The sequence below is a fragment of the Oncorhynchus clarkii genome, chromosome 9, assembly GCF_045791955.1.
Source record: "Oncorhynchus clarkii lewisi isolate Uvic-CL-2024 chromosome 9, UVic_Ocla_1.0, whole genome shotgun sequence".
NCBI lineage: Eukaryota > Metazoa > Chordata > Actinopteri > Salmoniformes > Salmonidae > Oncorhynchus > Oncorhynchus clarkii.
The window spans coordinates 24,769,026-24,796,268 of record NC_092155.1 but is presented as its reverse complement, the minus strand read 5'-3'; the positions used below and the strand labels follow the sequence as shown (position 1 = coordinate 24,796,268).

Genomic DNA, 27,243 nt, shown 5'->3' with positions numbered 1-27,243 from the left:
GATTGATCTCCATACAAAAACTCCTGGCTTGGTTTCCATACATTAATAAGCATTTCTACATAATTCTAGATCTTTCTCCGCAATCATAAATCAACCAAACTATTTTATATACATTTCCAATATATTTACTTTTCTATACACAACAAAGCTCTTATGAGTACACAAATTAACTAAAATAAATATAACTAAATTCAAGAGGTTTCAAGGTTAGTCAAGAAATGTACATTTTATTAATATATTGAATAGTTTACATTTTTAAATACCAAAATCATATATCAAGCAATATCTAAAGGTTTATACTTGTATCCAATCAATCAAAGTTTTCAATCAAAATAAAATACACATTTTAACATTTTAATAAAATTTGTGATGGAAAAAAAAACATCTTTCAGACAATTAAGTTTCATGTGGCATGAACAAAAACACTTTCTCAGTCAAAAACATAACTCAGAACACAGCCTCTAGTAGCTCATGTGATTTCAGGGGCTTTAATTGTCCAAAACTATTTCCACACTGGGAGTATTATATTTTGTAATTTTTTATTATGGATTCAAATTAGCTGCTGCGGAGGCAGCAGCTGCCCTTCCTTGGGTCTTCTTCTCCCGTGTATGTATCCTCTGATGTGATTTCAGGCTCCCTAACTGGGTAAAACCCTTTCCACAATGCGAGCATTGGTAAGGCTTCTCTCCTGTGTGTGTTCTTTCATGTGTTTTCAGGCTCCCTACTTGGGTAAAACCCTTTCCACAATGGGAGCATTGGTAAGGCTTCTCCCCTGTGTGTGTTCTTTCATGCACTTTTAGATGCCCCAATTGTCCAAAACCCTTTTCACAATGGGAGCACTGGTAAGGCATCTCTCCTGTGTGTGTTCTTTCATGCACTTTTAGATGTCCCAATTGTCCAAAACCCTTTCCACAATGGGAGCAGTGGTAAGGCTTCTCTCCCGTGTGCGTTCTCTCGTGGTTGTTCAGATTCCCTAATAGGGGAAAGCTCTTTCCACAGTGGGAACAGTGGTAAGGCTTCTCACCTGTGTGTGTCCTCTCATGCGTTTTCAAGCTACCTAACCAGGTAAAAGTTTTTCCACATTGTGAGCAGTGGTAAGGCTTCTCTCCTGTGTGTATTCTTTCATGCTCTTTCAGGTCCCTTGACCGGGTAAAACTAGTTCCACACTGAGAGCAGTTATAAGGCTTCACTCCAGAGTGTATTTTCTCATGTGTTTTTAGGGTCCCTAATTGGGTAAAACTTGTTCCACACTGAGAGCAGTGGTAAGGCTTTTCTCCTGTGTGTATTCTCTCATGTACTTTTAGCTTCCCTAACCAGCAGAAACTCTTTGTACACTGCAAACATTGGAAAGGCTTTTCTGCTGTGTGTGTCCTCTCATGCTCTTTTAGGTTTCGTAACTTAGTAAAACTCTTTCCACACTGGGAGCAATGGTGTGGTCTTGCTGGTTTGGACGTCTTTGGGCCTGGTTCCACTGAAGGACACATCCCGTAGTCAGAGTGAGAGTCTGGTTTCACTCCTGTAAAAAGACAGTGTGGTAGTTAAATAGACTTGAACGAAACCTTCACATTATAAAACTGTCTTCCAATTAGGTTTAATAAAGTACTAGATCAGTTTACACAAAATGTCCATAATTGTTTTAACTTGGTGGCCATTAAAATGATAATAATGTAGAACTTAAAATGTGATCTTTCTCTTGAAAATGTGATCTGTACACATAACTAATAACTAAAGTATTAATAGCAGAAATATTTTTAGGAAATCAAAGGGAAGATATTTTGAAAAAGTAATTGGTATAGCTTTGGTAAGAGAAGTCAGAGAACCCGACATACTTGTCTGTTGATCTGTAGGTTTTATGGACTGTGACTTATTGAAAATTAGACCCATAACTGGAAATATTCATATAAACTCAGTGAAATGAAAAATGTTAGCCTAATTCTAGTAGGTGTAGTATGAGGGAAGTCAAGAGACCTAACATCAAGTCATTTTAGATGCATGCTGAACAAAAATATAAAACGCAACATGCAACCATTTTGATTTCAAAGATTTGACTGAGTTACAGTTCGAGAAATGAGTCAATTGAAATAAATAAATTAGGTAGGGGTCTGGATCAGAAACTATCTGGTGTGACCACCATTTGCCTCATTTAGGACGACATCTCCTGGGCATAGAGTTGATCAGGCTGTTGTTTGTGGCCTGTGAAATGTCTCACTCCTCTTCAATGGCTGTGTGAAGTCACTGGATATGGCTGGGAACTGGAACACTCTGTTGTACACGTCGATCCAGAGCATCCCAAACATGCTCAATTTGTGTCATGTCTGGTGAGTAAGCAGGCCATGGGACATTTTCAGTTTGAGGAATTGTGTACAGATCCTTGCAACATGGGGCCATGCATTAACATGCTGAAACTGTGTAATAATCATGCTGTTTAATCAGCTTCTTGATATGCCACACCTGTCAGGTGGATGGATTATCTTGGCAAAGGAGAAATGCTCACCAACAGGGATGTAAACACATTTGTCCACAAAATTGGAGAGAAATAAGCTTTTTGTGCATATGGAACATTTTGGGGATCTTTTATGTCAGCTCATGAAACATAGCACCAACCCTTTACATGTTGCGTTTATATTTTTTTCCCCGTGTAAATATTTGCCCTCAGATATTTTACAATGGCTTTCTGCCAGAAGTCAAAGAGCTCTGGATGAGTTCTGTATAGCTGACATTTTTTCCCTGTGCTTCCTAATAGCGTTTTTAAAAATCTCCTCCCCTATGCTCCGTGTACACATGCTGCTCTTCCTTCAGAAAAGCATTCATCACAACTTTGTTCATTTGCACAATTTCTCTCGTTCACTTTCACTTGCAAATGTTAACACTCACCAAAAATGACATTCGGTAGCTACTAGCTATGCTTGTATAACTTTATGATTAGGATTTGCCTGTCTTTGCAATTAGTTTGTCCATTTTCGCATGTTAGCAGTTAGCTAACAGCGTCTGTGATTTCACAATTAGTTTGTTAATACATGTTGTTAACATTCTGGTAATAGAGGCCCAATAGGGCTTTTCTGGCATTTTTAGTACCCCCTTGTGTGCTATGTCGGTAATACCGTAAATCCCGGGATGAGTTAAGGACGATATGAAAATCTGGATACCGGGCCTCCCGGGTGGCGCAGTGGTTAAGGGCGCTGTACTGCAGCGCCATCTGTGCCATCAGAGTCCCTGGGTTCGCGCCCAGGCTCTGTCGTAACCGGCCGTGGGGCGACGCACAATTGGCCTAGCGTCGTCCGGGTTAGGGAGGGATTGGTCGGTAGGGATCTCCTTGTCTCATCGCGCACCAGCGACTCCTGTGGCGGGCCGGGCGCAGTGCGCGCTAGCCAAGGTTGCCAGGTGCACGGTGTAGCCTCCGACACATTGGTGCGACTGGCTTCCGGGTTGGAGGCGCGCTGTGTTAAGAAGCAGTACGGCTGGTTGGGTTGTGTATCGGAGGACGCATGACATTCAGCCTTCGTCTCTCCCGAGCCCGTACGGGAGTTGTAGCAATGAGACAAGATAGTAGCTACTACAACAATTGGATACCACGAAAATTGGGAGAAAAAGGGGTAAAAAAAAATAAAAATCTGGATACCGCCCAAGCCTAGTTCAGATCGCTCCCTTGGGGATCTTTTATTTCAGCTCATGAAACATAGGACCATTTTTGTTCCGTGTAAATGTTTGCCCTCAGATATTTTACAATGGCTTCTGCCAGAAGTCAAAGAGCTCTGGATGGGTCCTGTATAGCTGCCATTTGCTAAGAGCGCACTCAAGCTCCAGTTAGACATACAGAAATAAATGCCTATAAAAATGTTCTAACTGATGGGATACACAAGCTACATTTCTTACCAAATGACATCAGTATTATCACAAATTCAAAATGGACTGGTTGATTGAAATAGGGTAATATGTGTTCCGACAACAGGCTGCAGTTTACCTAACCCTAACCCTGTCTTTTTTCAACTGAGGCTACTTTGCGAACAAAGACAGGTTCCACACTAAAAATATACAAAAACATTAGTTTGATAAAGACAAAAAGCAGATTTTTCATCAGAACCATTAAGCCTAGGCCTTTTCACCAAACTGAATGTTGTTGCTGTAATTTATCACCATGCAGTGTTCAATGTGGAATTCTTAATCCATTTGGAAAATTCCAAAGAACCATCAGAATTATTTAAAACATGGAATGTCTGTTTATCGGAAAGAAAAACAATTTAAGTTTGTGACCCTGAAAAAATGTATACTCTCCAAATTGAGCCCAGTTTCAAATCCTCACTCTTGGAGAATAACTGTTCCAGACGCGTATGACTTCGCACTGGCAACTTTATTAATCTGGAAAAATATTGGGTTATATTTTATTCTGTTATATTACATCATGTCTTTTTACTATAACATACAGGGATGCAAACTGGTGAGGGCCCATAAAGGTGACACTTTTGTTTCTGCACTGAAACATGCAAAAAATCCCTTCCAGGAGGAAATGCGGGTTTTAACTAATTAAACAACAAAGAATATGATCTACATGATCAGTCTCTGTGTGTAAAATACAACGTGGTTAATGTGAACCTACCTCACAGCTAAAACATGTAAAGAAAGCAACCCAATATTATTTGTTGCCTAAACTTTACTGCAAATGACTTGAGAAAAAAACAATGCATTAATATTGCAGTTAGCCATGACAGCCTTTATAATAGAACGCTTGTGACCACAAACATCTAAATATTGCACATGGGGAAAAAAAAACATCTTAAAGTAGAAATAGAATGAAACAAACAGTCATTCTATTTTTCTCTATTTTAATGGCCACTATAGTAGACATTGATCAAGTGCACAAGGCTACATGTGCAAAAATAACATTCACATGGTTAAAAAATATATAATCCCCCCCTCACACACACAAGTGTTACTGTCAAGTTCAATACAACAAAATCAATATCTTTGGATTACACAGCACATTATTACAAGGTACACTTTCTGTCTGTGGTCACCTGTTCTACAATATGCCAGCAGAGCATGATACCCTTTGTTGGCATAATTGATCTCTTTAAGGCAGAGAGAACACCTGGCATACCCCTTTTTATCCACTGTATTAAAAAAGTGAAAAAGAGGGGAAGTGTGTGATGTTCCTTTCACCTCTATAGTGACATCCAGTTTAAGCCAGGCCCAGCTCCAGCTACACTTGATCCCTGAATCCACTTGTTTAACAAGTAATGCCTAATTTTCACCTAATTCTCTCATTCTGAAAATCAACCACATACTGTAGAGGGAAAACATTAGTTCATAGATAGTAGTTAGTTCGTTAGCTAGTTAACATTTCACACTGATTGCCAGGCTCCAGTAAGCAACTAATGAGTTATAACTTGAGGAAAGGCAAGGTGTTGTATACTAGTTAATTTTATAGTGAATTGGTTAGGTTACTAACGTTAGCTCATCTGATGTTGTAACTTTAGCTAGCTAACGTTAGCTGTCTGACTTTAGTAGCCAGCTAATTTTTACAACATGAACTCAATTATTTGATGAGTTAAGTTGGCTAATGTTGCTCAACATTTCTCTGGCTAGCTAACGGAGAATTCGATCCAGCTAGCAAGATACTTAACAATCCTAACAATACTTGTTCCACCACACTTTCTCCCTCACCTCAAACTTTCCAAATGCCAGTTGTTTTTGGTCACAGCTCTTGAAGTACGATTCATCATCTTCTCACCCCCATCTCCGTGGTCAGGCTTCTCACCGACCTCTTTGTTATCGTTCAGGGGACGCGCTGCTGTAACTGTCAAACTGCCATTCCACTCTCCGCTGTCTTTCCAGAGCGCGCGCTGATGCTGTAACTAGCAAATTGGTTGTCTCTTCTCTCTTCAGTCTCGTGCTGCATTCTGTTGTTATGTGAACGATTGGCTCAGCCTTGGTTCGCTTACAGACAGTAGTGATCCAAAGCCGTAGGTCACCTATTTTGGAACCAAAATGGCAAATTTTGCAGAAAGATGACTAGTTTGCATCCCTGAACATAGGTGTGGCTTGACTGTGATAAAGGCTCTGGAAATAAGAGTGCCTTGTCTGCTAAATTAACAAAAACAAGGCTGTTCAATTGCATAGCCATAGGCTTCTACAAGCAAGCACCACCGCTGAGGTTACTGCCTTTTTGAAGATATAACCAGTTGATATTACGGTTTCCAGTAAATGAATCTTAAATGGCACTTGCTTTTTTATTGAGTGAATATACACTGTGTACAAAACAGTGTATAGAACACGTGCTCTTTCCATGACAGACTGACCAGGTGAAAACTATGATCCCTTAAATCCACTTCAATAGGTGTAGATGAAGGGGAGGAGACTGTTTAATAAAGATTTTTAAGCCTAGAGACAATTGAGACATGGATTGTGTGTGTGCCATTCAGAAGGTGAATGGGCAACACAAAATATTTAAAATAAAAAATATATACAGTGGGGCAAATAAGTATTTAGTCAGCCACCAATTGTGCATGTTCTCCCACTTAAAAATATGAGAGGCCTGTAATTTTCATCATAGGTACACAACTATGACAGACAAAATGAGAAGGAAAAAATCCAGAAAATCACATTGTAGGATTTTTAATGAATTTATTTGCAAATTATGGTGGAAAATAAGTATTTGGTCACCTACAAACAAGCAAGATGTCTGGCTCTCACAGACCTGTAACTTCTTCTTTAAGAGGCTCCTCTGTCCTCCACTCGTTACCTGTATTAATGGCACCTGTTTGAACTTGTTATCAGTATTAAAGACACCTGTCCACAACCTCAAACAGTCACAGTCCAAACTCCACTATGGCCAAGACCAAAGAGCTGTCAAAAGACACCAGAAACGAAATTGTAGACCTGCACCAGGCTGGGAAGACTGGGGCCATGTATCGTGAGATTTTGAGTGAAAACCTCCTTCCATCAGCAAGGGCATTGAAGATGAAACGTGGCTGGGTCTTTCAGCATGACAATGATCCCAAACACACCGCCCGGGCAACGAAGGAGTGGCTTCGTAAGAAGCATTTCAAGGTCCTGGAGTGGCCTAGCCAGTCTCCAGATCTCAACCCCATAAACAATCTTTGGAGGGAGTTGAAAGTCCGTGTTGCCCAGCAACAGCCCCAAAACATCACTGCTCTAGAGATCTGTATGGAGGAATGGGCCAAAATACCAGCAACAGTGTGTGAAAACCTTGTGAAGACTTACAGAAAACATTTGACCTCTGTTATATACCCTTTGTTGGCAATGACAAAGTATTGAGATAAACTTTTGTTATTGACCAAATACTTATTTTCCACCATAATTTGCAAATAAAATCATTAAAAAATCCTACAATGTGATTTTCTGGATTTTTTTTCTCCTTTTGTCTGTCATAGTTGAAGTGTACCTATGATGAAAATTACAGGCCTCTCTCATCTTTTTAAGTGGGAGAACTTGCACAATTGGTGGCTGACTAAATACTTTTTTGCCCCACTGTATATTTTAAAAAATACAACATATTTAAGTGCCTTTGAACGGGGTATGGTAGTGGGTATCAGGCTCACCGGTTTGATGGTGTCAAGAACTGCAAAGCTGCTGGGTTGTTCATGCTCAACAGTTTCCCGTGTGTATCAAGAATGGTCCACCACCCAAAGGACGTCCAGGCAACTTGACACAAGTGTGGGAAGCATTGGAGTCAACATCCCTTTGGAACGCTGGTCCATGCCCTGACGAATTGAGGCTGTTCTGAGGGAAATATTAGGAAAGTGTTCCTAATATTTTGTATGCTCAGTGTATATGGGGCAGTTAGGAATAGTTATCTGTAAGGGTTACGATAAAATAGGCATTGCTGTGCACTGTTGGCATAGATCAGGTATTCCCAAACTGGGGTACACGTATAATGCCCGCGGGGGTACGCCAAATAAAAATGTGATTCACATTTTCAAACAGTCCCATTTAGATTTTCCAACGGGGCTATACATTTGGGTGAGGTTTTTTCTCTAGCCTGAGTAGCCTCGTTTCACTGGCAAAAATAAAATTAAACCATCTAGTGTTCAGCAAAATAACAACGCAATGTCAAATACAGGTAGCCGAGTCAAATAATTAACATCCACTCACATTAACCGTTACTCTCTTGCGGGAAACCTTCACTCTTGCACAGATATTAAGAAACAAAACATGCCAATTTGAAAAATAAGCCACGGGAGTTTTTTGAGCGAGAATAAAGACAACTTTTGACTTTTCAGCTCGTGGTATATGTCCGTTACGTTTATGGGGGGTCAATTAAGGAAGACATCCTCTTCTGCAAACCACTGGAAACCAGGACAACAGGAGAGGATATTTGTAAAGCACTGGACAGCTTTGTGACATCAAATGGACTTTGGTGGTCAAGATGTGTTGGTATCTGTACTGATGGCACAAAAGCCATGACAAGGGAGACATAGTGGAGTGGTAACGGGCTTGCAAGCAGTTGCTCCAGTAAACTGCAGCATCCACCGAGAGGCTTGTGCTGCCAAGGGAATGCCTGACAGTTAAAAATATGTTTTGGACACTACAGTGAAAATGGTTAACTTTGTTAAAGCAAGGTCCCTGAACTCTCATGTATTTTCTATATTATGCAATGATATGGGCAGTGACCATGTAACACTTTTACAACATACAGAAGTGCGCAAAGTATTGACACATTTTTTTAAATTGAGAGCTTAAAGTTTTCTTTACTGACCATCATTTTCACTTGCCTGACAGCTTTTTATCACCTGAATGATTGAATCTAGCATTACAGGGACTCTCCACAACTATACTCAATGTGTGGGACAAAATTGAGGCTATGATTAAGAAGTTGGAGCTCTTCTCTGTCTGCACTAACAACGACCACACACAGGTCTTTCCATCATTGTATGATTTTTTGTGCGCAAATGAACTCAAGCTTATGGACAATGTCAAATGTGATATAGCGAAGCACCTGAGTGAGCTGGGTACGCAAGTACTTTCCCGAAACGGATGACACAAACAACTGGATTCATTATCCCTTTTATGCCCTGCCTCCAGTCCACTTACCGCTATCTGAATAAGAGAGCCTCATCGAAATTGCAACAAGCGGTGAAAATGTAATTTAATCAGAAGCCACTGCCAGGTTTATGGATAGGGCTGTGCTTAGAGTATCCTGCCTTGGCAAATCTAGCTGTTAAGAGACTGATGCCCTTTGCAACCACGTACCTATGTGAGAGTGGATTCTCAGCCCTCACTAGCATGACAACTAAATATAGGCACAGACTGTGTGTGGAAAATTATTTCAAACTGAGACTCTCTCCAATACAACCCAAAATTGCAGAGTTATGTGCATCCTTTCAAGCACACCCTTCTCATTAACCTGTGATGAGTTATTCACAATTTTTGATGAACAAATAAGGTTTTATATGTAAGATGGCTAAATAGAGAGCAAAATTATTTATTATTATTATTTGTGCCCTAGTCCTATAAGAGCTCTTTGTCACTTCCCACGAGCCGGGTTGTGACCAAAACTCACACTCATTCTTATGTTTAATAAATGTATTGTATAGGGTGTGTGTGGCAGGCTTACAAATGATGGCAAAAAAACAAGAGAGTGCGCTGACCCTATTGCTAGAGGGGGTACGCAGCTGGAGATTGAATGTTTGAATGGGTACGGGACTATAAAAAGTTTGGGAACCACTGGCATAGTACTCGAACAGTCAAATGCCCATGCCTAGTTACAGGTAATAATTACTAAAATATTGTATGGTACAACCTTGTAGCTACTGTTGTCCTGTCTCAGCAGCTACAAGCAGAGGCTAAGCCCCCTACAGGGTAACCCCATTACTGAAGACTATACAGATTAAAACCAGTGGAAAATTCCTGATGGCACGTGAAGCTGGAAGTACTTGAATTTGAAGCACTCCATATTGCTGAATGGGTCTGAATGACGCACCCGGTGAAAGTGGCCGAACGAGCTGGGCCAGAGGATCTCAGCCATAGAGAAGGCCCAGCCAACAGAATGAGAAGATGATCCTCAAGGAGCTATTCACCAAAGAGTGCATGAAGGCCAAAGGCCTCACCCAGGTCGCCAACGGACTTATACTGGCCTTCCCCGCACAGAGCGTCACAGACACAATGGAAGCCATCGTGGGAAGTATTAGGGCCGGGGACATCACGGTATGATATAATCGTGATAAATACTGTAGGTGCCGATACGATATGTATGCTATTCGAAACGATTCTAAATGTATTGCATGTTGATACTGTGTTTTTATTCTTGTTTAATGTTCCAAACATATTGTTTACCATAGAAAGCATGAGAAAATGAGTTAATTAGTCATGAAAATAAGTGCTGAAAACAATTTGGCTTCCTATTTAAAAAACAAGATGGAGAACAAGCTATGAAGGAAAAATACTGGAGTTTTGGTGCAGGTACAGCCAACTAGCACAAAAATAATAATAATGCGATTTTGTCAAAAGAATATACGATATATCGTCAAATAATATCTTGATATGTAACTGTATCAATCGCCTGTTGTTTACGAAGTATGTGACAAATAACATTTGATTTGTTTCGAGGTATGTGAGCAGTTACTGTAGAAGGCTAAATTTGTCTAATAATTTAACATATGTCCTTAGTGGAAATTACCCAAAGGTGTTTTGTAGATTGACTAACCTGTGGTCCATTCCTTCCAGATGGTAAAGCAGTTGCTGCTGCACAGGGCCAACGAGGAGCACAGTACCGTTTCAGATTACACTCGTCTCAGCCTAGCCACCTCAGGGGGCTGCATCAACATTCTCCTAAACGCTGGCACTGAAATCAACTCCTGGTATGACTGTTTATCAAGCTCTGAAACCCATGACCAACCCTGTCAGTGACAAGGATTTATCCCACTCTTAACGGTGTATAATCCTCCCAGTCCACGTTTCCCCCTCTCCCTGTCGGTTCCTCTCTGTGTATTTGTTTACACTGGGTATCTCTCCTCTTGAGGCTGGCTGCAATGAATGGCCACGTCCCTGCGGTCAAGCTGCTGCTGGACATGGACTCAGACATCAACACCACACAGATCGAGACCAACTGCAACACGGCACTGACCCTGGCCTGCCAACGTAGAGCACAACACCAAGATGAGAGCAGCCGCCATCAGCTGAACCTGACACGTTATGTTATCTGGGCTAAAGTCAATGAGAATGTCAATTCAGTCAGAATCCCTCTCCAGTCTCACTGCCCTGACCTGCGACACCTCTGAGTAAGTTATTACAATGTTGTTACAACCAGCAGTGTGTGTAGTTAGGCAGTTGATTCTCTCTGAAGTCCAAATTATTCACATCTTCTCTCTCTTTTAGTGTCCATTTCAGAGCTGTTCAATATGGAGCAGAGAGACATGGTTGCCCTGTTCATGCTTTATTTTTTCTCTCCTCACATTATTAGCTCCAAATTTTTTTTATTATTATTTTTTATTTATTTCACCTTTATTTAACCAGGTAGGCAAGTTGAGAACAAGTTCTCATTTACAATTGCGACCTGGCCAAGATAAAGCAAAGCAGTTCGACACATACAACGACACAGAGTTACACATGGAGTAAAACAAACATACAGTCAATAATACAGTATAAACAAGTCTATATACGATGTGAGCAAATGAGGTGAGATAAGGGAGGTAAAGGCAAAAAGGCCATGGTGGCAAAGTAGATACAATATAGCAAGTAAAACACTGGAATGGTAGATTTGCAATGGGAGAATGTGCAAAGTAGAAATAAAATAATGGGGGTGCAAAGGAGCAAAATAAATAAATAAATAAAATACAGTAGGGAAAGAGGTAGTTGTTTGGGCTAAATTATAGGTGGGCTATGTACAGGTGCAGTAATCTGTGAGCTGCTCTGACAGTTGGTGCTTAAAGCTAGTGAGGGAGATAAGTGTTTCCAGTTTCAGAGATTTTTGTAGTTCGTTCCAGTCATTGGCAGCAGAGAACTGGAAGGAGAGGCGGCCAAAGAAAGAATTGGTTTTGGGGGTGACTAGAGAGATATACCTGCTGGAGCGTGTGCTACAGGTGGGAGATGCAATGGTGACCAGCGAGCTGAGATAAGGGGGGACTTTACCTAGCAGGGTCTTGTAGATGACATGGAGCCAGTGGGTTTGGCGACGAGTATGAAGCGAGGGCCAGCCAACGAGAGCGTACAGGTCGCAATGGTGGGTAGTATATGGGGCTTTGGTGACAAAACGGATTGCACTGTGATAGACTGCATCCAATTTGTTGAGTAGGGTATTGGAGGCTATTTTGTAAATGACATCGCCAAAGTCGAGGATTGGTAGGATGGTCAGTTTTACAAGGGTATGTTTGGCAGCATGAGTGAAGGATGCTTTGTTGCGAAATAGGAAGCCAATTCTAGATTTAACTTTGGATTGGAGATGTTTGATATGGGTCTGGAAGGAGAGTTTACAGTCTAACCAGACACCTAAGTATTTGTAGTTGTCCACGTATTCTAAGTCGGAGCCGTCCAGAGTAGTAATGTTGGACAGGCGGGTAGGTACAGGTAGCGATCGGTTGAAGAGCATGCATTTAGTTTTACTTGTATTTAAGAGCAATTGGAGGCCACGGAAGGAGAGTTGTATGGCATTGAAGCTTGCCTGGAGGGTTGTTAACACAGTATCCAAAGAAGGGCCAGAAGTATACAGAATGGTGTCGTCTGCATAGAGGTGGATCAGAGACTAATATTATTAATTTTTTTAAAAATGTATTTTAATGTATTTTTCACATACAGATGGAAATAACTTTGGGATATCAGAGCAGCGGTAAGTCAACAGCATTTCGACCAGAAATCAGACTTGGATCCATTGTTCGTACCCTGCCCCAAGGCAATTCGACTTATCCAAGACACCGGTACCTGTCAAAAGTATGGACACACCTACTCATACAAGGGTTTTTCTTTATTTCTGACTATTTTCTACATTGTAAAATAATAGTGAAGACATGGAAACTATGAAATAACACATATGGAATCATGTTGCTGTGGTAGCAATGCTGGTTAAGTGTGCCTTGAATTCTAAATAAATCACAGACAGTGTCACCAGCCAAGCACCCCCACACCATCACTCCATGCTTCACAGTGGGAACTACACATGCAGAGATCATCCGTTCACCTACTCTGCGTCTCACAAAGACATGGCGGTTGGAACTAAAAATCTCAAATTTGGACTCATCAGACCAAAGGACAGATTTACAACAGTCTAATGTCCATTGCTCTTATTTCTTGGCCCAAGCAAGTCTTCCCCTTATTGGTGTCCTTTAGTAGTGGTTTCTTTACAGCAATTTGACCATGAAGGCCTGATTCACGCAGTCTCTGAACAGTTGATGTTGAGATGTGTCTGTTACTTGACTCTGCATTTATTTGGGCTGCAATTTCTGAGGCTGGTAACTCTAATGAACTTATCCTCTACAGCAGAGATAACTCTGGGTCTTCCTTTCCTGTGGCGGTCCTCATGAGAGCAAGTTTCATCATAACGCTTCATGGTTTTTGCGACTGCACTTGAAGAAACTTTCAAAGTTGTTAAAATGTTTTCCATATTGACTGACCTTCATGTCTTAAAGTAATGATGGACTGTCGTTTCTCTTTGCTTATTTGAGCTATTCTTGCCATAATATGGATTTAGGGCTATCTTCTGTATACCACCCCTACCTTGTCACAACACAACTGATTGGCTAAAACACATTAAGAAGGAAAGACATTCAACAAATTAACTTAACAGGGCATACTTGTTAATTGAAATGCATTCCAGGTAACTAACTCATGAAGCTGGTTGAGAGAATGACCAGAGGTGGGAAGTTGTTATCAAGGCAAAGGGTGGCTACATTGAAGAATCTCAAATATAAAATATATATATACCCTTGAATGAGTAGGTGTTCTAACTTTTGACCGGTACTGTATGTATATATATATATATATATATATATATATTACTGTAAATATTTATCACATTCCTTGTGTATGAACGTATATTTTTATACATTGAATGTTAATATTGTGTACACATGTTATATATTTTTACCTCCTGTTTCAGTAAGTGATATCACTGAGTACTGCCCCTATATGTATATACAGTATGCATGTAGGACCTTCCACCCCCATCTGGGAAATGGATGCCTGATGAAGACCTAAGGTTTGAAACGTTGTTATAAATAAAATCAGGGAGCATGAGCAGCAGTGTGTGTGTTTTCCTTAATTTTTTTATATACTGTTTTACCCACTTCATATGTATATACTACTGTATTATAGTCTAGGTATATCCTTCAGATATACTAAATATTCTATCCATCATGTCTATACATCCCATCATACACACACTCCGGAATCCGACATTGCTCTTCCTAATATTTCTTAATTCCATTATTTTATTTTTTAGATGTGTGTGTGTGTATGGTATTGTCCCTCTCATCACAGGGCCTTCCGCTGGAGGTATTGATGAGCGAACTCCGAATATCCAAAGTGAAAACAAATTTACGGCAGTACTTACTGGTGTTAATCAGATCTCCTGTCTCATCTTCCTCATTCAATGTGACAGTAATCTCCCCTTCCTCCTTCACTCCAAAAACGGCACCATCCTCTTTCCCTTTGAATGCGTCCTCCTCTTCTTTCACTGAAACGTCTTTCTCTTCTTCTTTCAATGTAACATCCTCACCTTCTATTTCGTTTTTTACTGTGACGTTCTCCTCTTCACTTTCTTCTTTCACGACAATATTTAGCCACATACCCTCTTTCTTCGTCCAGCAGACCTCTTTCTTAGCAGGGAGAGAGTAGCTGGGTGAGCTCATGGTCGGAGATGCTAGCTAGCTAGCTAACATTAGCGACTAGCCTAAATTAGTGCTACTGCTAACTTAACCAGCCTGTGGGTCTGCTTGAAACAACGTAACATGAAATTAAATGGGGTAACACAAAGACACGACAGCAGTGTGTTTAAAACACAGTGAATAATATACACCAAAACAGTCTAAAGACCTTTAACGTTTCGGTTGTTGGTTAGCAAGCTACCGATGTTGCTGACTAGCTGTTGTTCTTCTTCTTTGAGGCTTATTGACAGACGACAACCGAGAAGGTTTATTGTCGCCATCTACTGTATGGGTTGTGAATGAGAATGTAGTTTTTCTTTGTGGGAAAAACAACATCAAATACAACAAATACAAAAAACTCCATCCCACTCCTTCAGTCATAGTCCAATTCACATCCCTACTGTGAGGATGGAACAGTCCCAAAAAACTTTCAGTGGCAATGCATATTTTCTCAGATTTCCTCTTTATTTGCTCTGTGCAGTTTGTAACCTATGCAATAAATTATACAAAGTCCATCTTTTTAACATGCAACATGTCAAGATACTGTTGGCTAGGAACATTTACTGGTGTCACTAATCCAACTACCATTGCTTCTTCAACATTACTCTCTTCTTCCACTCTTCTCACCGCCTCCGTATACAAAACATAGTGGTCAGCTCTTACATTTGCCACCTCCTTCACTCTAGCAGGGCACTTCAGTAATTTTTGCACATATTCACCACCACAATTGTAGCATTTCACCTCAACTGGCATACGATACTCCCCCAGCCTACATAAAATTAAATTAAATGTTATTTGTCACATGATTTGTAAACAACAGGTGTAGACTAGCACCCAACAGGGTCCTGTTGGTTCCAGACCGCTTGCCGTACGGTAACAGAGAAAACAGTCTATGGCTTAGGTGGCTGGAGTCTTTGAAAAATGTTGGGCCTTCCTCTGACACCGCTTGGTGTAGATGTCCTGGATGGCAGGGAGCTTGGCCCCAGTGATGTACTGGGCCATTCTCACCACCCTCTGTAGCGTCTTGCAGTCAGGTGCCTTGCAGTTGCAATACTAAGCGGTGATGAAGCCAGTCAAGATGCTTTCAATGGCGCAGCTGGCAAATATTTTCAGCCTCCCAAGGAGGAAGAGGTGCTGTCGTGCCCTCTTCACAACTGTGCAGGTGTGTGTGGACCATGTTAATTCCTTTGGTGATGTGAACTCTGAGGAACAACCTCCCCTCCATTTCCATTTCCTGCTCCCATAGCAAATCAAAATAGTCACAAAAAGGGAGATTCCTGTCTTTGTAGAGTTTCTTCAGGAACTCGTTTAGGGCAGCGAAGTGGATGCAATGTTCCTAAGCCCTTCTATAGCACGGCAGGGGGCCAGAGATGACTGTTCTCTTTCCTGTGCAAACAAGGGTGTTTAAGAGAATGTTGCAGTCCTTCAATTCCTCAGTTTGCCGAAAGTGAATGTTGTTAAATCCAACATAAGTGACAATGGTGCAGATATTAGAGTGGTTGGCTAGAACTGTTGGCAATAGGACCTCGGCGTGGGATTCGTGAAGTACCTCGGCGTTACTCTGGACCCGTATCTCTCTTTTGACGAACATATCAAGACTATTTCAAAGACAGCTTTTTTGCAACTTCGTAAAATTGCAAAAATCAGAAACTTTCTGTACAAAAATGATACAGAAGAGTGAATCCGATTATTTTGTCACTTCTAGATTAGACTACTGCAATGCTCTACTTTCCGGCTACCCTATAAAGTACTAAATAAACTTCAGTTAGTGCTAAACACGGCTGCTAGAATCTTGACTAGAACCAAAAACTTTGATCATATTACTTCAGTGCTAGCCTCTCTACACTGGCTCCCTGTAAAAGCTAGGGCTGATTTCAAGGTTTTACTGCTAACCTACAAAGCATTAAATGGACTTGATCCTACCTATCTCTCCGATTTGGCCCTGCCATACATACCTACACGTACGCTACGGTCGCAAGACACAGGCCTCCTTACTGTCCTTAGAATTTCTAAGCAAACAGCTGGAGGATGGGCTTTCTCCTATAGAGCTCCATGTGAGAGACACATACTCTGTCTCAACATTGAAGTCTTTATTGAAGACTCATCTCTTCAGTAGCTCCTATGATTGAGTAGTCTGGCCCAGGGGTGTGAAGGTGAACGGAAAAGCACTGGCGCAACGAACCGCCCTTGCTGTCTCTGCCTGGCCGGTTCCCCTCTCTCCACTGTGATTCTCTGCCTCTAACCCTATTCAGGGGCTGAGTCACTGGCTTACTGGTGCTCTTCCATCCCGTCCCTAGGAGGAGTGCATCACTTGAGTGGGTTGGGTCACTGACGTGATCTTTCTGTCTGGGTTTGGCGTCCCCTCGGGTTTGGGCCGTGGGGGAGATCTTTGTGGGCTATACTCAGCCTTGTCTCCGGGTAGTAAGTTGGTTTGAAGATATCCCTCTAGTGGTGTGGGGGCTGTGCTGTGGAAAAGTGGGTGGGGTTATTTCCTGCCTGGTTGGCCCTGTCTGGGGGCATCGTCGGACGGGGCCACAGTGTCTCTCGACCAATCCTGTCTCAGCCTCCAGTATTTATGCTGCAGTAGTTTATGTGTCGGGGGTCTGTTATATCTGGAGTATTTCTCCTGTCTTAGCCGGTGTCCTGTGTGAATTTAAGAATGCTCCCTCTAATTCTCTCTCTCTCCCTCCCCTCCCGGAGGACCTAAGCCCCGGTACAACGCCTCAGGACTACCTGGCCTGACGACTCCTTGCTCTCCCCAGTCCACCTGGTCATGCTGCTGCTCCAGTTTCAACTGGAGCAGCAGATGTGCTACCTTGTCCCGGACCTGATGTTTTTGACTCTATCGCTCTACCGCACCTGCTGTCTCGAACTCTGAATGCTCTACTATGAAAAGCCAACTGACATTTACTCCTGAGGTGCTGACCTGTTGCACCCTCTACAACAACTGTTGTATTATTTGACCCTGCTGGTCATCTATGAACTTTTGAACATCTTGGCCATGTACTGTTATAATCTTAACCTGGCACAGCCAGAAGAGGATTGGCCACCCCTCAGAGCCTGGTTCCTCTCTAGGTTTCTTCCTAGGGAGTTTTTCCTAGCCACCGTGCTTCTACATCTGCATTGCATGCTGTTTGGGGTTTTAGGCTGGGTTTCTGTATAGCACTTTGTGACATCTGCTGATGTAAAAAGGGCTTTATAAATACATTTGATTGATTGAAACAAAATATTTAAAACTTAACCGTGTAGCCTCAAAATATTGTTAAAACGATCATTTAGATATCATAGACGGTCAGTACCGGTCTATGAATTTGAGAGTGGTTACATTTCTGCACACCCACCCCAAAGCTTTTCACTGAAACATGGGCAGGAAGAAGGCTTTGTTATTGTTTCTACTGCGAATTGCCACATTTAAAGAATAATATCACACTAAAACGTACAAAAAGAAGCATGTGTTGATTAGTGCAGACTTTAAATGAGTGAGAATTTTCTCTGACATGGTATAATAATACTGATGAGAACATTCATTTCAACAACTTATCAATGTTCTCAGAACAACATCACATTTTCATACACATTTAGCTTGACGACTAATACACAAATTAACTCAATAAAATACATTGACAAGAAATGCACACTATTCATTGATTTAACCATTTAGTTTTTGAAATATCCAAATCATTATCAAATACATTTTTCAACATCCAAAAAATGTATCCAATCAAATTAATTTAGCAATATCCAAATCATATTTTCAATTCAAGAGGTTTTCAAGGTTAGAATTAATAAATGCAAAATACCATTAATCTATATAATAATTGTATAAACTAACGTCCTGTCCAGGGGGTGTACTTGTACATCAAGCTGCCTCAACCTACAGAAATAGGAGATCGGAACAGGAGCCTATCAGCCTCCTGGCTTAGAATAGCCATCCCTGTGCAAGTTGTTACTTAAATAACAATTTACATTTTAAAATATCTAAATCATAAAATGAACATCTAAGGGGTTTATTCTTGTATTCAATATATCATAATACAAAATTAATACATCTGAATTGATATATAATCATGTCTAAAACAATAATACAAAAATAAGCCTATTTTCAAGCAAGCTTTCAAATATACAATTTGATTTCATAAGGCATAAACAAAAACACAAATTCTCAAGTCAAAAACATAAGTCTGAACACAGCCTTTCTATTCTCTCATGTGATTTCAGGTCCTCTAACCGGGAAAATGTATTTTCACAATGAGAGCAGTGGTATGTCTTCTCCTCCTGTGTATGTATCCTTTCATGCTTATTCAGATACCGTAACCGGCTAAATATATTTCCACACAGGGCGCAGTGGTAGGTCTTATCCCCTTCTGTGTGTGCCCTGTCATACCTATACATGCCCCCTAACTTAGTAAAACTCTTTCCACACAGAGAGCATTGGAAGGGCTTCTCTCCTGTGTGTGTCCTCTTGTGCTTATTTAGGGCCCCTACCTGGGTAAAACGCTTTCCACAGGGGGAACATTGGAAAGGCTTTTCTCCTGTGTGTGCCCTCTCATGCGTTTTCAGGCTCCCTAACCAGGTAAAAGTTGTCCCACATTTGGAGCAGCAGTAACGCTTCTCTCCAGAGTGTATTCTTTGATGTATTAATAAGTACCCTACATCGTTAAAACTCTTTCCACACTGGGAACATTGGAAAGGTTTTTCTCCTGTGTGTGTCCTCTCATGCCTTTTCAGGTCACATAACCAAATAAAACTTTTTCCACACTGGGCGCAGTGGTGAGGCTTTTCTCTTGTGTGTGTTCTCTCATGGTTTTTCAGGCTCCCTAACTTGGCAAAACTCTTTCCACACTGAGAACAGTGGTGTCGTCTCGGTGGTTTGGGTGTCTCTGGGTCTGGTTCCCCTGAAGGACTCTTCCTGCTGTCATGGCGAGAGTCAGGTCCCTCTGCTGCCAAAGACAAACAGAGTGATAAATGATAAAACAGTCTTCACATGGGTTTTAATCCAAACTAGATTGCTCAAAACCCGAAGACTAGTTTTCACAACATTTCATCATTAAATATAAAACTTGCTGCGTTTTTTTTCTCTCCATTTTTGGGGGGGTATAAGAATGATGTAGAGCTTCAAATCTAAATCTTGCTCTCTTGGAATGTCATGTTTTTAGGCTCAGCAGAGCCTAAAGAACAAAGAGAGAATACGGCAGACAGAGTGGGAGGGTCGTCACACCGTCAATGTAACCACTGTTTGACCGCACATACAAGGCTTGGGGGGGGGGGGGGGGGGCTCCCAGTGTATAGTGGCCACCGGGGAAACACTTGGGGTAGATGATAAACGGGGGAACGTCCTCCCCAGCTGCGTTGAAGCAGGCCAGCACTGTGATGTGCTCCTTGGTCCCCATAACCTGCTGGTACGTGTGTTTTGCACCTCGGTGAGCCAGCACTTTGTGCCTGCTCTGGTTGCTATGGAACCCAGACTCACTGCAGTTATAGATTTGTCTGGGTTTCTCCCTCAGCCCACTCTCCTTCATAAAAAGAAGGGGCCTACCGGGTGGCGCAGTGGTCACTGCATCGCAGCGCTAGCTGTTCCACCAGAGACTCTGGGTTCGCGCCCAGGCTCTGTCGCAGCCGGCCGCGACTGGGAGGTCCGTGGGGCGACGCACAATTGGCCTAGCGTCGTCCAGGTTAGGCCGGTAGGGATATTCTTGTCTCACCAGCAACTCCTGTGGCGGGCCGGGCGCAGTGCACGCTAACCAAGGTCGCCAGTGCACTGTGTTTCCTCCGACATATTGGTGCGGCTGGCTTCCGGGTTGGATGCACGCTGTGTTAAGAAGCAGTGCGGCTTGGTTGGGTTGTGTTGTGTTTCGGAGGACGCATGGCTTTCGACCTTCGTCTCTCCCAAGCCCGTATGGGAGTTGTAGCGAATAGACAAGATAGTAATTACTAACAATTGGATACCACGAAATTGGGGAGAAATTGTCAGATGTGTGGCACACTGAGCTCTCCCCCTGCCTAGGGTGTCTGGCCTCCTCATGCTCAGGTCCTTGTGCCTCCTGAACATTTCCCACCACCTCTTCCCATCACCTCACCCCCTGGGTGTCGACAGTATCTTAGTTAATGTATACATTAAACAATAAATACAACTTTCAGTCTTCGTAAGTCTGTAAACAAAATAGGCCTTCTGGTCATACAAGAAAAAAATTAATAAATTGAGGTACCGGAGTAATCCGAAAAATAGTCACCTGATGCTTGTTAGGTAACATTAATCAATACAAGCAAAATGAGAATACCATGGCCGAAACCATCAATCTGTTCCTTCTGGTGGGATTGTAGGGAGGAATATGGATTTCTGAACCGTTGATGAAGCCTCGTCCTCCGACAAAGTAAGCGGCCTTTCCCTCATGTCGTGCTACCTTGATCGTTGGCCACAACTTGTTCCTTCTTTCTATGTCCTCCGGGCTGAGATGCTCGGCAAAACAGCTCTGGAGGAAGGCGTTCTTCCTAGCAGCTTTCCAGACAGCATCCCTGTAGAATCTGGCAGTGAAGTGTATGATGATACCCCTTGGTCTTGAATCGTTTGCTGTTGCATCTTTCAGAGAATATGCACAACATCGATGGTATCACCAACTTTGTTCTTCTCTGCAGGCATAACTCCTTGGCAGATGCAGATAGCCTCTCCTCACACATCCTCATTCTCCACCTCTGGCACGCAGTAGAGTCTCAGGTTCCATATTCTTGTGTATTGTTCCAGATCAGTGAGAAGTCTATGGTAGACATTGTTATTCTTTTCCACACTTCTTTCAACTTTTGCCACTCTCATTTTCCCATCCTTGATCCCACCACATGCAAACTACAGTCTTTTTCAAGCCTTCGATAACCATGGTGTTCGCGCCTACCATTTTCTCAATGGCGTCAGACCTGGAGATGATGAGTAAGGAGATGCCACGATGTCAGATTTCATGTTGGGTTTTTTGGAGGGTGGAGGTTTGCACGGAGTAACCGGTAAAGAGGGGAATTCATCATCTTCAACAGCATGATATTATCCATAGGGCAAGCATAGTTATGGCAGTTGTCTATAAGCACGGAAAGCATACAATTTATTAGGCTACTGATGCAATAAGTTATGAACTTCACAGGTTGGTGAAAGTGCAAGGTGATGAGCTTGATGCTACTTTCCAATAAATACCGAGGGTCTTATTCTATTGACATGATGATCGATGCTTGGCTGCCATTTGAAAAATGTATATAATATCGCTATTTTGTCCATAATGTAATAATCGCTATACAATTATTCGGTACATGGGAATTTAAAACAAAAGGTATTTATGTGTACTACGTCATCACGCGCCGACTTTTATCCTCAAGTGAATTTGATGGAAACATCTCTGGTGGGAAAATGGGCAGATTTTATTTATACTGGCATGAAAATCTGTTGCCAATTGGATGGAAACCTAGCTACTGACCAGAGAACTCTGAATATCTAAAGTAAAAACCCATTACGACGGTAAGTTACTAGTGTTAATCAGATCTCCGGTCTCCTCTGTCAATGTGACAGTAATATCCCCTTCCTTCTTCACTCCATGAACTGCAGTAGCCTTTTTCATGGCAACATCCTCCTCGTCTTTAATTCTGAACGCGTCTTCCTCTTCTTTCACTGTAACAGCCTCGCCCTCTACTTATTTTTTCACTGTGACATCAACCTCTTCCTTCTCTTCTTTCACGACAATGTTCAGCCACAGTCCCTCTTTCTCCGTACAGCAGACCTCTTTTTTTTTTACAGGGGGAGAGTAAGCTCATGGTCGGGGATAATAGCTAGCTAAATTAGTGCTGACTAACAACAAAGTATGACATTAAATGGGGTAACAAGTAGATAAAACACTGCGATTAATATACACCAAAACAACCGACAGTAAAGCGCTTGAGTGTTTCGGCTATCAACCTACGGAGGTAGTTGACCAACGATAGCTGTTGTTGTTGAAGAAGCATCTGGTCCCGTCCACTAAATTTACGTCACATGAGCAGCATCGCCCGAAAGACGCACATCGCCATCTGCTGACTGGAATGAGTAACGCAGTTGAGAGAAGTTTATTTTATTTCCAGACAAATGCTGTGTTCGAATACTCATACTAACCGTACTATTTGTGACGTTAATTGAGTATAGTATGCATATATATATATATATATTTATTAGTTAGAATGCCAAAAGTTCTATCGGCTATCTACTCTGATTTCAGAGCACTCTCGTCTGAGTGTACCAGAGCGTGGAATAATGAATTTAGTAACGCTCAACACCAGTTGAATATGGCCGGTGTCGGTCAACATCGGCAAAAAAAAGCGTAATTAAATTGTTGCCAGCAGCACAGTTACATTCACCTACGCTCTGGATGACATGAAAACTGCCTAACCAGCTCTGCTAGGGCGAGTAAATGGTCAGTGGTCTCATTTGTGTCTGGAAGGAGCTAGCAAGCTAGCCAGCGTTAGCTTGGGTGCTTGACTGCAGTTGTAAGGTCAGAATGTTCAAATCAACCCTAAACTCGGGACGAGCGTCCAGTGTGCGCTTTGAGAGCGAAACGCTCTGGATTTACAAACAGACAATCCGACAATGCTCTGAATTTAGGAGCGCACTCCACATTGAATTTAAGAACACACCCGAAGTCGTAAAATGTCTAACTAGTCATTTGTTACGTTAACTAGCTAGCAAGAGGTTGCATAGCAACAGCATCAACTTCCGGTAGCTTGGCGACGAGCTTGTACACTCAACTGAAAGCATACTGTTCGTTTACAGCATTTTAGTATAAACTAATAGTATGTTAGTATGGGTATTCGAACACAGCTGTAAAGTGTAGTTTTTATTTATTTAATAAAATCTGAAGTAAAATTTAGCAATCTCACATTGGCACGGTGTAGGCAGCTTTTGGTTCGAAGGTTGAACTCGTATTTTGAAGGGACAGGAAGTGTTGGCTGTCTAATGACAGGCATTCCACATTTAACCTCACCGACAGGTGAAAATCAAAGAGAATTCATCAAAAACAATACTGCTTTCAGAAATTATTCACACCTCGTGACTTTCTCCACATTTTGTTGTGTTATAACGTGTAATTAAAATGGATTTACACAAAATATAAACAGTAATATATCTTGATTAGATAAGTATTAATTCAAACCCCTGAGACAATAAATGTTAGAATCAACTTTGGCAGGGATTAGTCTTTCTGGGTAAGTCTCTAAGAGCTTTGCACACCTGGATTTAAAAAAATAAAAAATAATAATTTCACCTTTATTTAACCAGGTAGGCCAGTTGAGAACAAGTTCTCATTTACAACTGCAACCTGGCTAAGATAAAGCAGTGCAACAAAAACAACAACACAGAGTTACACATAAACAAACATAGTCAATAATACAATAAAAAATAAAAATAGAGAAATCTTTGTACAGTGTGTGCAAATGTAGAAGAGTAGGGAGGTAGGTAATAAATAGGCCATAGAGGCGAAATAATTACTTTTTAGCATTAACACTGGAGTGATAGATGTGCAGATGATGATGTGCAAGTAGAGATACTGGGGTGCAAAAGAGCAAGGGGATAAGTAATAATATGGGGATGAGGTAGTTAGGTGTGCTATTTGCAGATTGGCTGTGTACAGGTACAGTGATCGATCAGTAAGCTGCTCTAACAGCTGATGCTTAAAGTTAGAGATAAGTTAGAGAGTTAGAGATAAGACTCCACTTTCAGAGATTTTTTAAATTCGTTCCAGCAGAGAACTGGGAGGAAAGGCGGCCAAAGTAAGTGTTGGCTTTATGGATGACCAGTGCAATATACCTACTGGAGCGCATGGTGGGTGTTGGTGGGTGTTGCTATGGTGACCAGTGAGCTGAGATAAAGCAGACTTATAGATGACCTGGAGCCAGTGGGTTTGGCGACGGATATGTAGTGAGGGCCAGTCAACGAGAGCATACAGGTCGCAGGGGTGGGTAGTACATGTGGCTTTGGTGACGAAACAGATGTTGTGATAGACTTCATCCAGTTTTTTTAATATTCGTATTTTATTTAACTAGGCAAGTCAGTTAAGAACAAATTCTTATTTTCAATGACGGCCTAGGAACAGTGGGTTAACTGCCTGTTCAGGGGCAGAACGACAGATTGTACCTTGTCAGCTCGGGGGGTTGAACTTGCAATCTTCCGGTTACTAGTCCAACGCTCTAACCACTAGGCTACCCTGCCGCCCACTAGGCTACCCTTGCTGAGTGTTGGGGACTATTTTGTAAATTACATCCCCGAAGTCAAGGATTGGTAGGATAGTCAGTTTTACGGGGGTATGTTTGGCAGCATGAGTGAAGGAGGCTTTGTTGCGAAATAGGAAGCCGATTCTAGATTTAATTTTGGATTGGAGATGCTTAATGTGAGTCTGGAAGGAGAGTTTACAGTCTAACCAGACACCTAGGTATTTGTAGTTGTCCACATATTCTAGGTCAGAACCGTCCAGAGTAGTGGCGCTAGTCGGGCGGGAGGGTGTGAGCAGCGATCGGTTGAAGAGCATGTCCTTAGTTTTACTAGCATTTAAAAGCAGTTGGAGGCCACGGAAGGAGTGTTGTATGGTGTTGAAGCTCGTTTGGAGGTTTGTTAGCACAGTGTCCAAAGAATCGCCAGATGTATACAGAATGGTGTACAATATTGTATGTAGAATTGTACAATATTTGCTTATTATTCTTTAAAACATTCTTTATGCTCTGTCAAGGTAGTTGTTGATCATTGTTAGACTAGCCATTTTCATTGCTAGCCATTTTCAAGTCTTGCCATAGATTTTCAAGCCGGTTTAAGTCAAAACTGTAACTTGGTTACACAGGAACATTCAATGTCGTCTTGGGAAGAAACTCCAGTTTATATTTGGCCTAGTGTTTTAAGTAAGTGTCCTGCTGAAATGTGAATGTCTCCCAGTGTCTGTTGGAAAGCAGATTGAACCAAGTCTTCCTTGACGGTTTTGCCTGTACTTAGCTCAATTCCATAACCATAACATGATGCAGCCACCACTATGCTTGAAAATATGAAGAGTGGTACTCAGTGATGTATTGTGTTGGATATGCCCCAAACATAACTCTTTGTATTCAGGACAATTTGTTTTATTTCTTTGTCACATTTCTTGCACTATACATGTTTTGGAATATTTGTATTCAGCACAGGCTTCCTTCTTTTCACTCAGTCATGTATGTTAGTATTGTGGAGTAACACCAATGTTGTTGATCTATCGTCAGTTATCTCCTATCACAGCCATTAATCTCTGTAACAGTTTTAAAATCCTAATTGGCCTCATGGTGAAATCCCTGAGAGGTTTCCTTCCTAGTTAGGAAGGACGCCTGTTTCTTTGTAGTGACTGGACACCATCCAACGTGTAATTAATAACTTCACCATGCTCAAAGGGATATTAAATGTCTGCTTTTAAAATAAAAAAATATCTACCAATATGTGCCCTTCTTTGCGAACCATTGGAAAACCTCCCTGGTCTTTATGGTTGAATCTGTGATTGAAATTCACTGCTCTACTGAGGGACCTTACAGGCATGTGTTGGGTACATAGATGGGGTAGTCATTTAAAAATCATGTTAAACACTATTATTGCACACAGTGAGTCCATGCAACTTATGTGACTTAAGACTTGCCATAACAAAATGGTTGAATACTTCTTGACTCCAGACATTTCAACTCTTAATTTTGTATTAATTTGCAAAAACATAATTCCGCTTTGACATTATGGGCGATTGTTTGTCACAGATCTACACACAATCTCAATTTCATCCAATTTTAATTCAGGCTGTAACACAACAAAATGTGGAAAAAGCCAAGGGGGGTAAAAACTTTCTGAAGGCACTTTTGAGATGAGACAATTTTTCGGGTTGCTTGTAATTTTTTTTTGTTTAAATGGCAAGTACATACCGGGCTGATGGCAGTAAATTATGATAGTTGCTCAGCGAAACTCCGTATTCAGTGAGTAACAAATGTATTTTGACATTAAGCTTTCAAATTGGTCTAATGTGAGAATTAATGGTTTCTAACTGGGCTAGAGAGGAGACTCGTCAAATTCATCTTCTCCTCCTCTGCCCAGATACTGGTTCAGACTAAACTCCACGATGAAGAAAGTTTCTTATGAACTCTACAACAGAGTGGAGCAGAGACCAGGCTTTGTGGAATTCAGTTCCAACTACATCGATTCATCCAAGAACAATACTTTATAATAATTATGAAACGCTAACCTTGTACCTATGTTTGTCCTCTGTAGTTGCGTGCCTCACTTTGTTGGCTGAAAGCCATACTTTTTCAATAAACTTTAATCACAATCGGTGACTGCTCATTGCTGTAAAATGAAACTCAGCGCAAATGGGCATGTGACAATGGAATCCCAATAAAGAAACAGTGGGTGGTTGTATTTGATTAACATTTATTGAAAAAGTAT

The 27,243-nt window shown here is 41.5% G+C and overlaps 1 protein-coding gene and 1 pseudogene across 1 annotated transcript; both read right to left on the bottom strand.

Annotated features, from left to right (window-relative positions):
* Window positions 1-380: 380 nt before the first annotated feature.
* On the bottom strand, window positions 381-15,025 carry LOC139416108 (zinc finger protein 883-like). Its single transcript, XM_071164400.1, has 2 exons — window positions 14,501-15,025; window positions 381-1,516 (listed from the first exon to the last, which is right to left on the bottom strand). The coding sequence occupies exons 1-2, from the start codon at window positions 14,796-14,798 to the stop codon at window positions 543-545; spliced, it is 1,272 nt and encodes a 423-aa protein (XP_071020501.1). The 5' UTR covers window positions 14,799-15,025; the 3' UTR covers window positions 381-542.
* A 3,955-nt stretch (window positions 15,026-18,980) lies between these two features.
* On the bottom strand, window positions 18,981-22,787 carry LOC139417513 (zinc finger protein 135-like; annotated as a pseudogene).
* Between the last annotated feature and the right edge of the window lie 4,456 nt (window positions 22,788-27,243).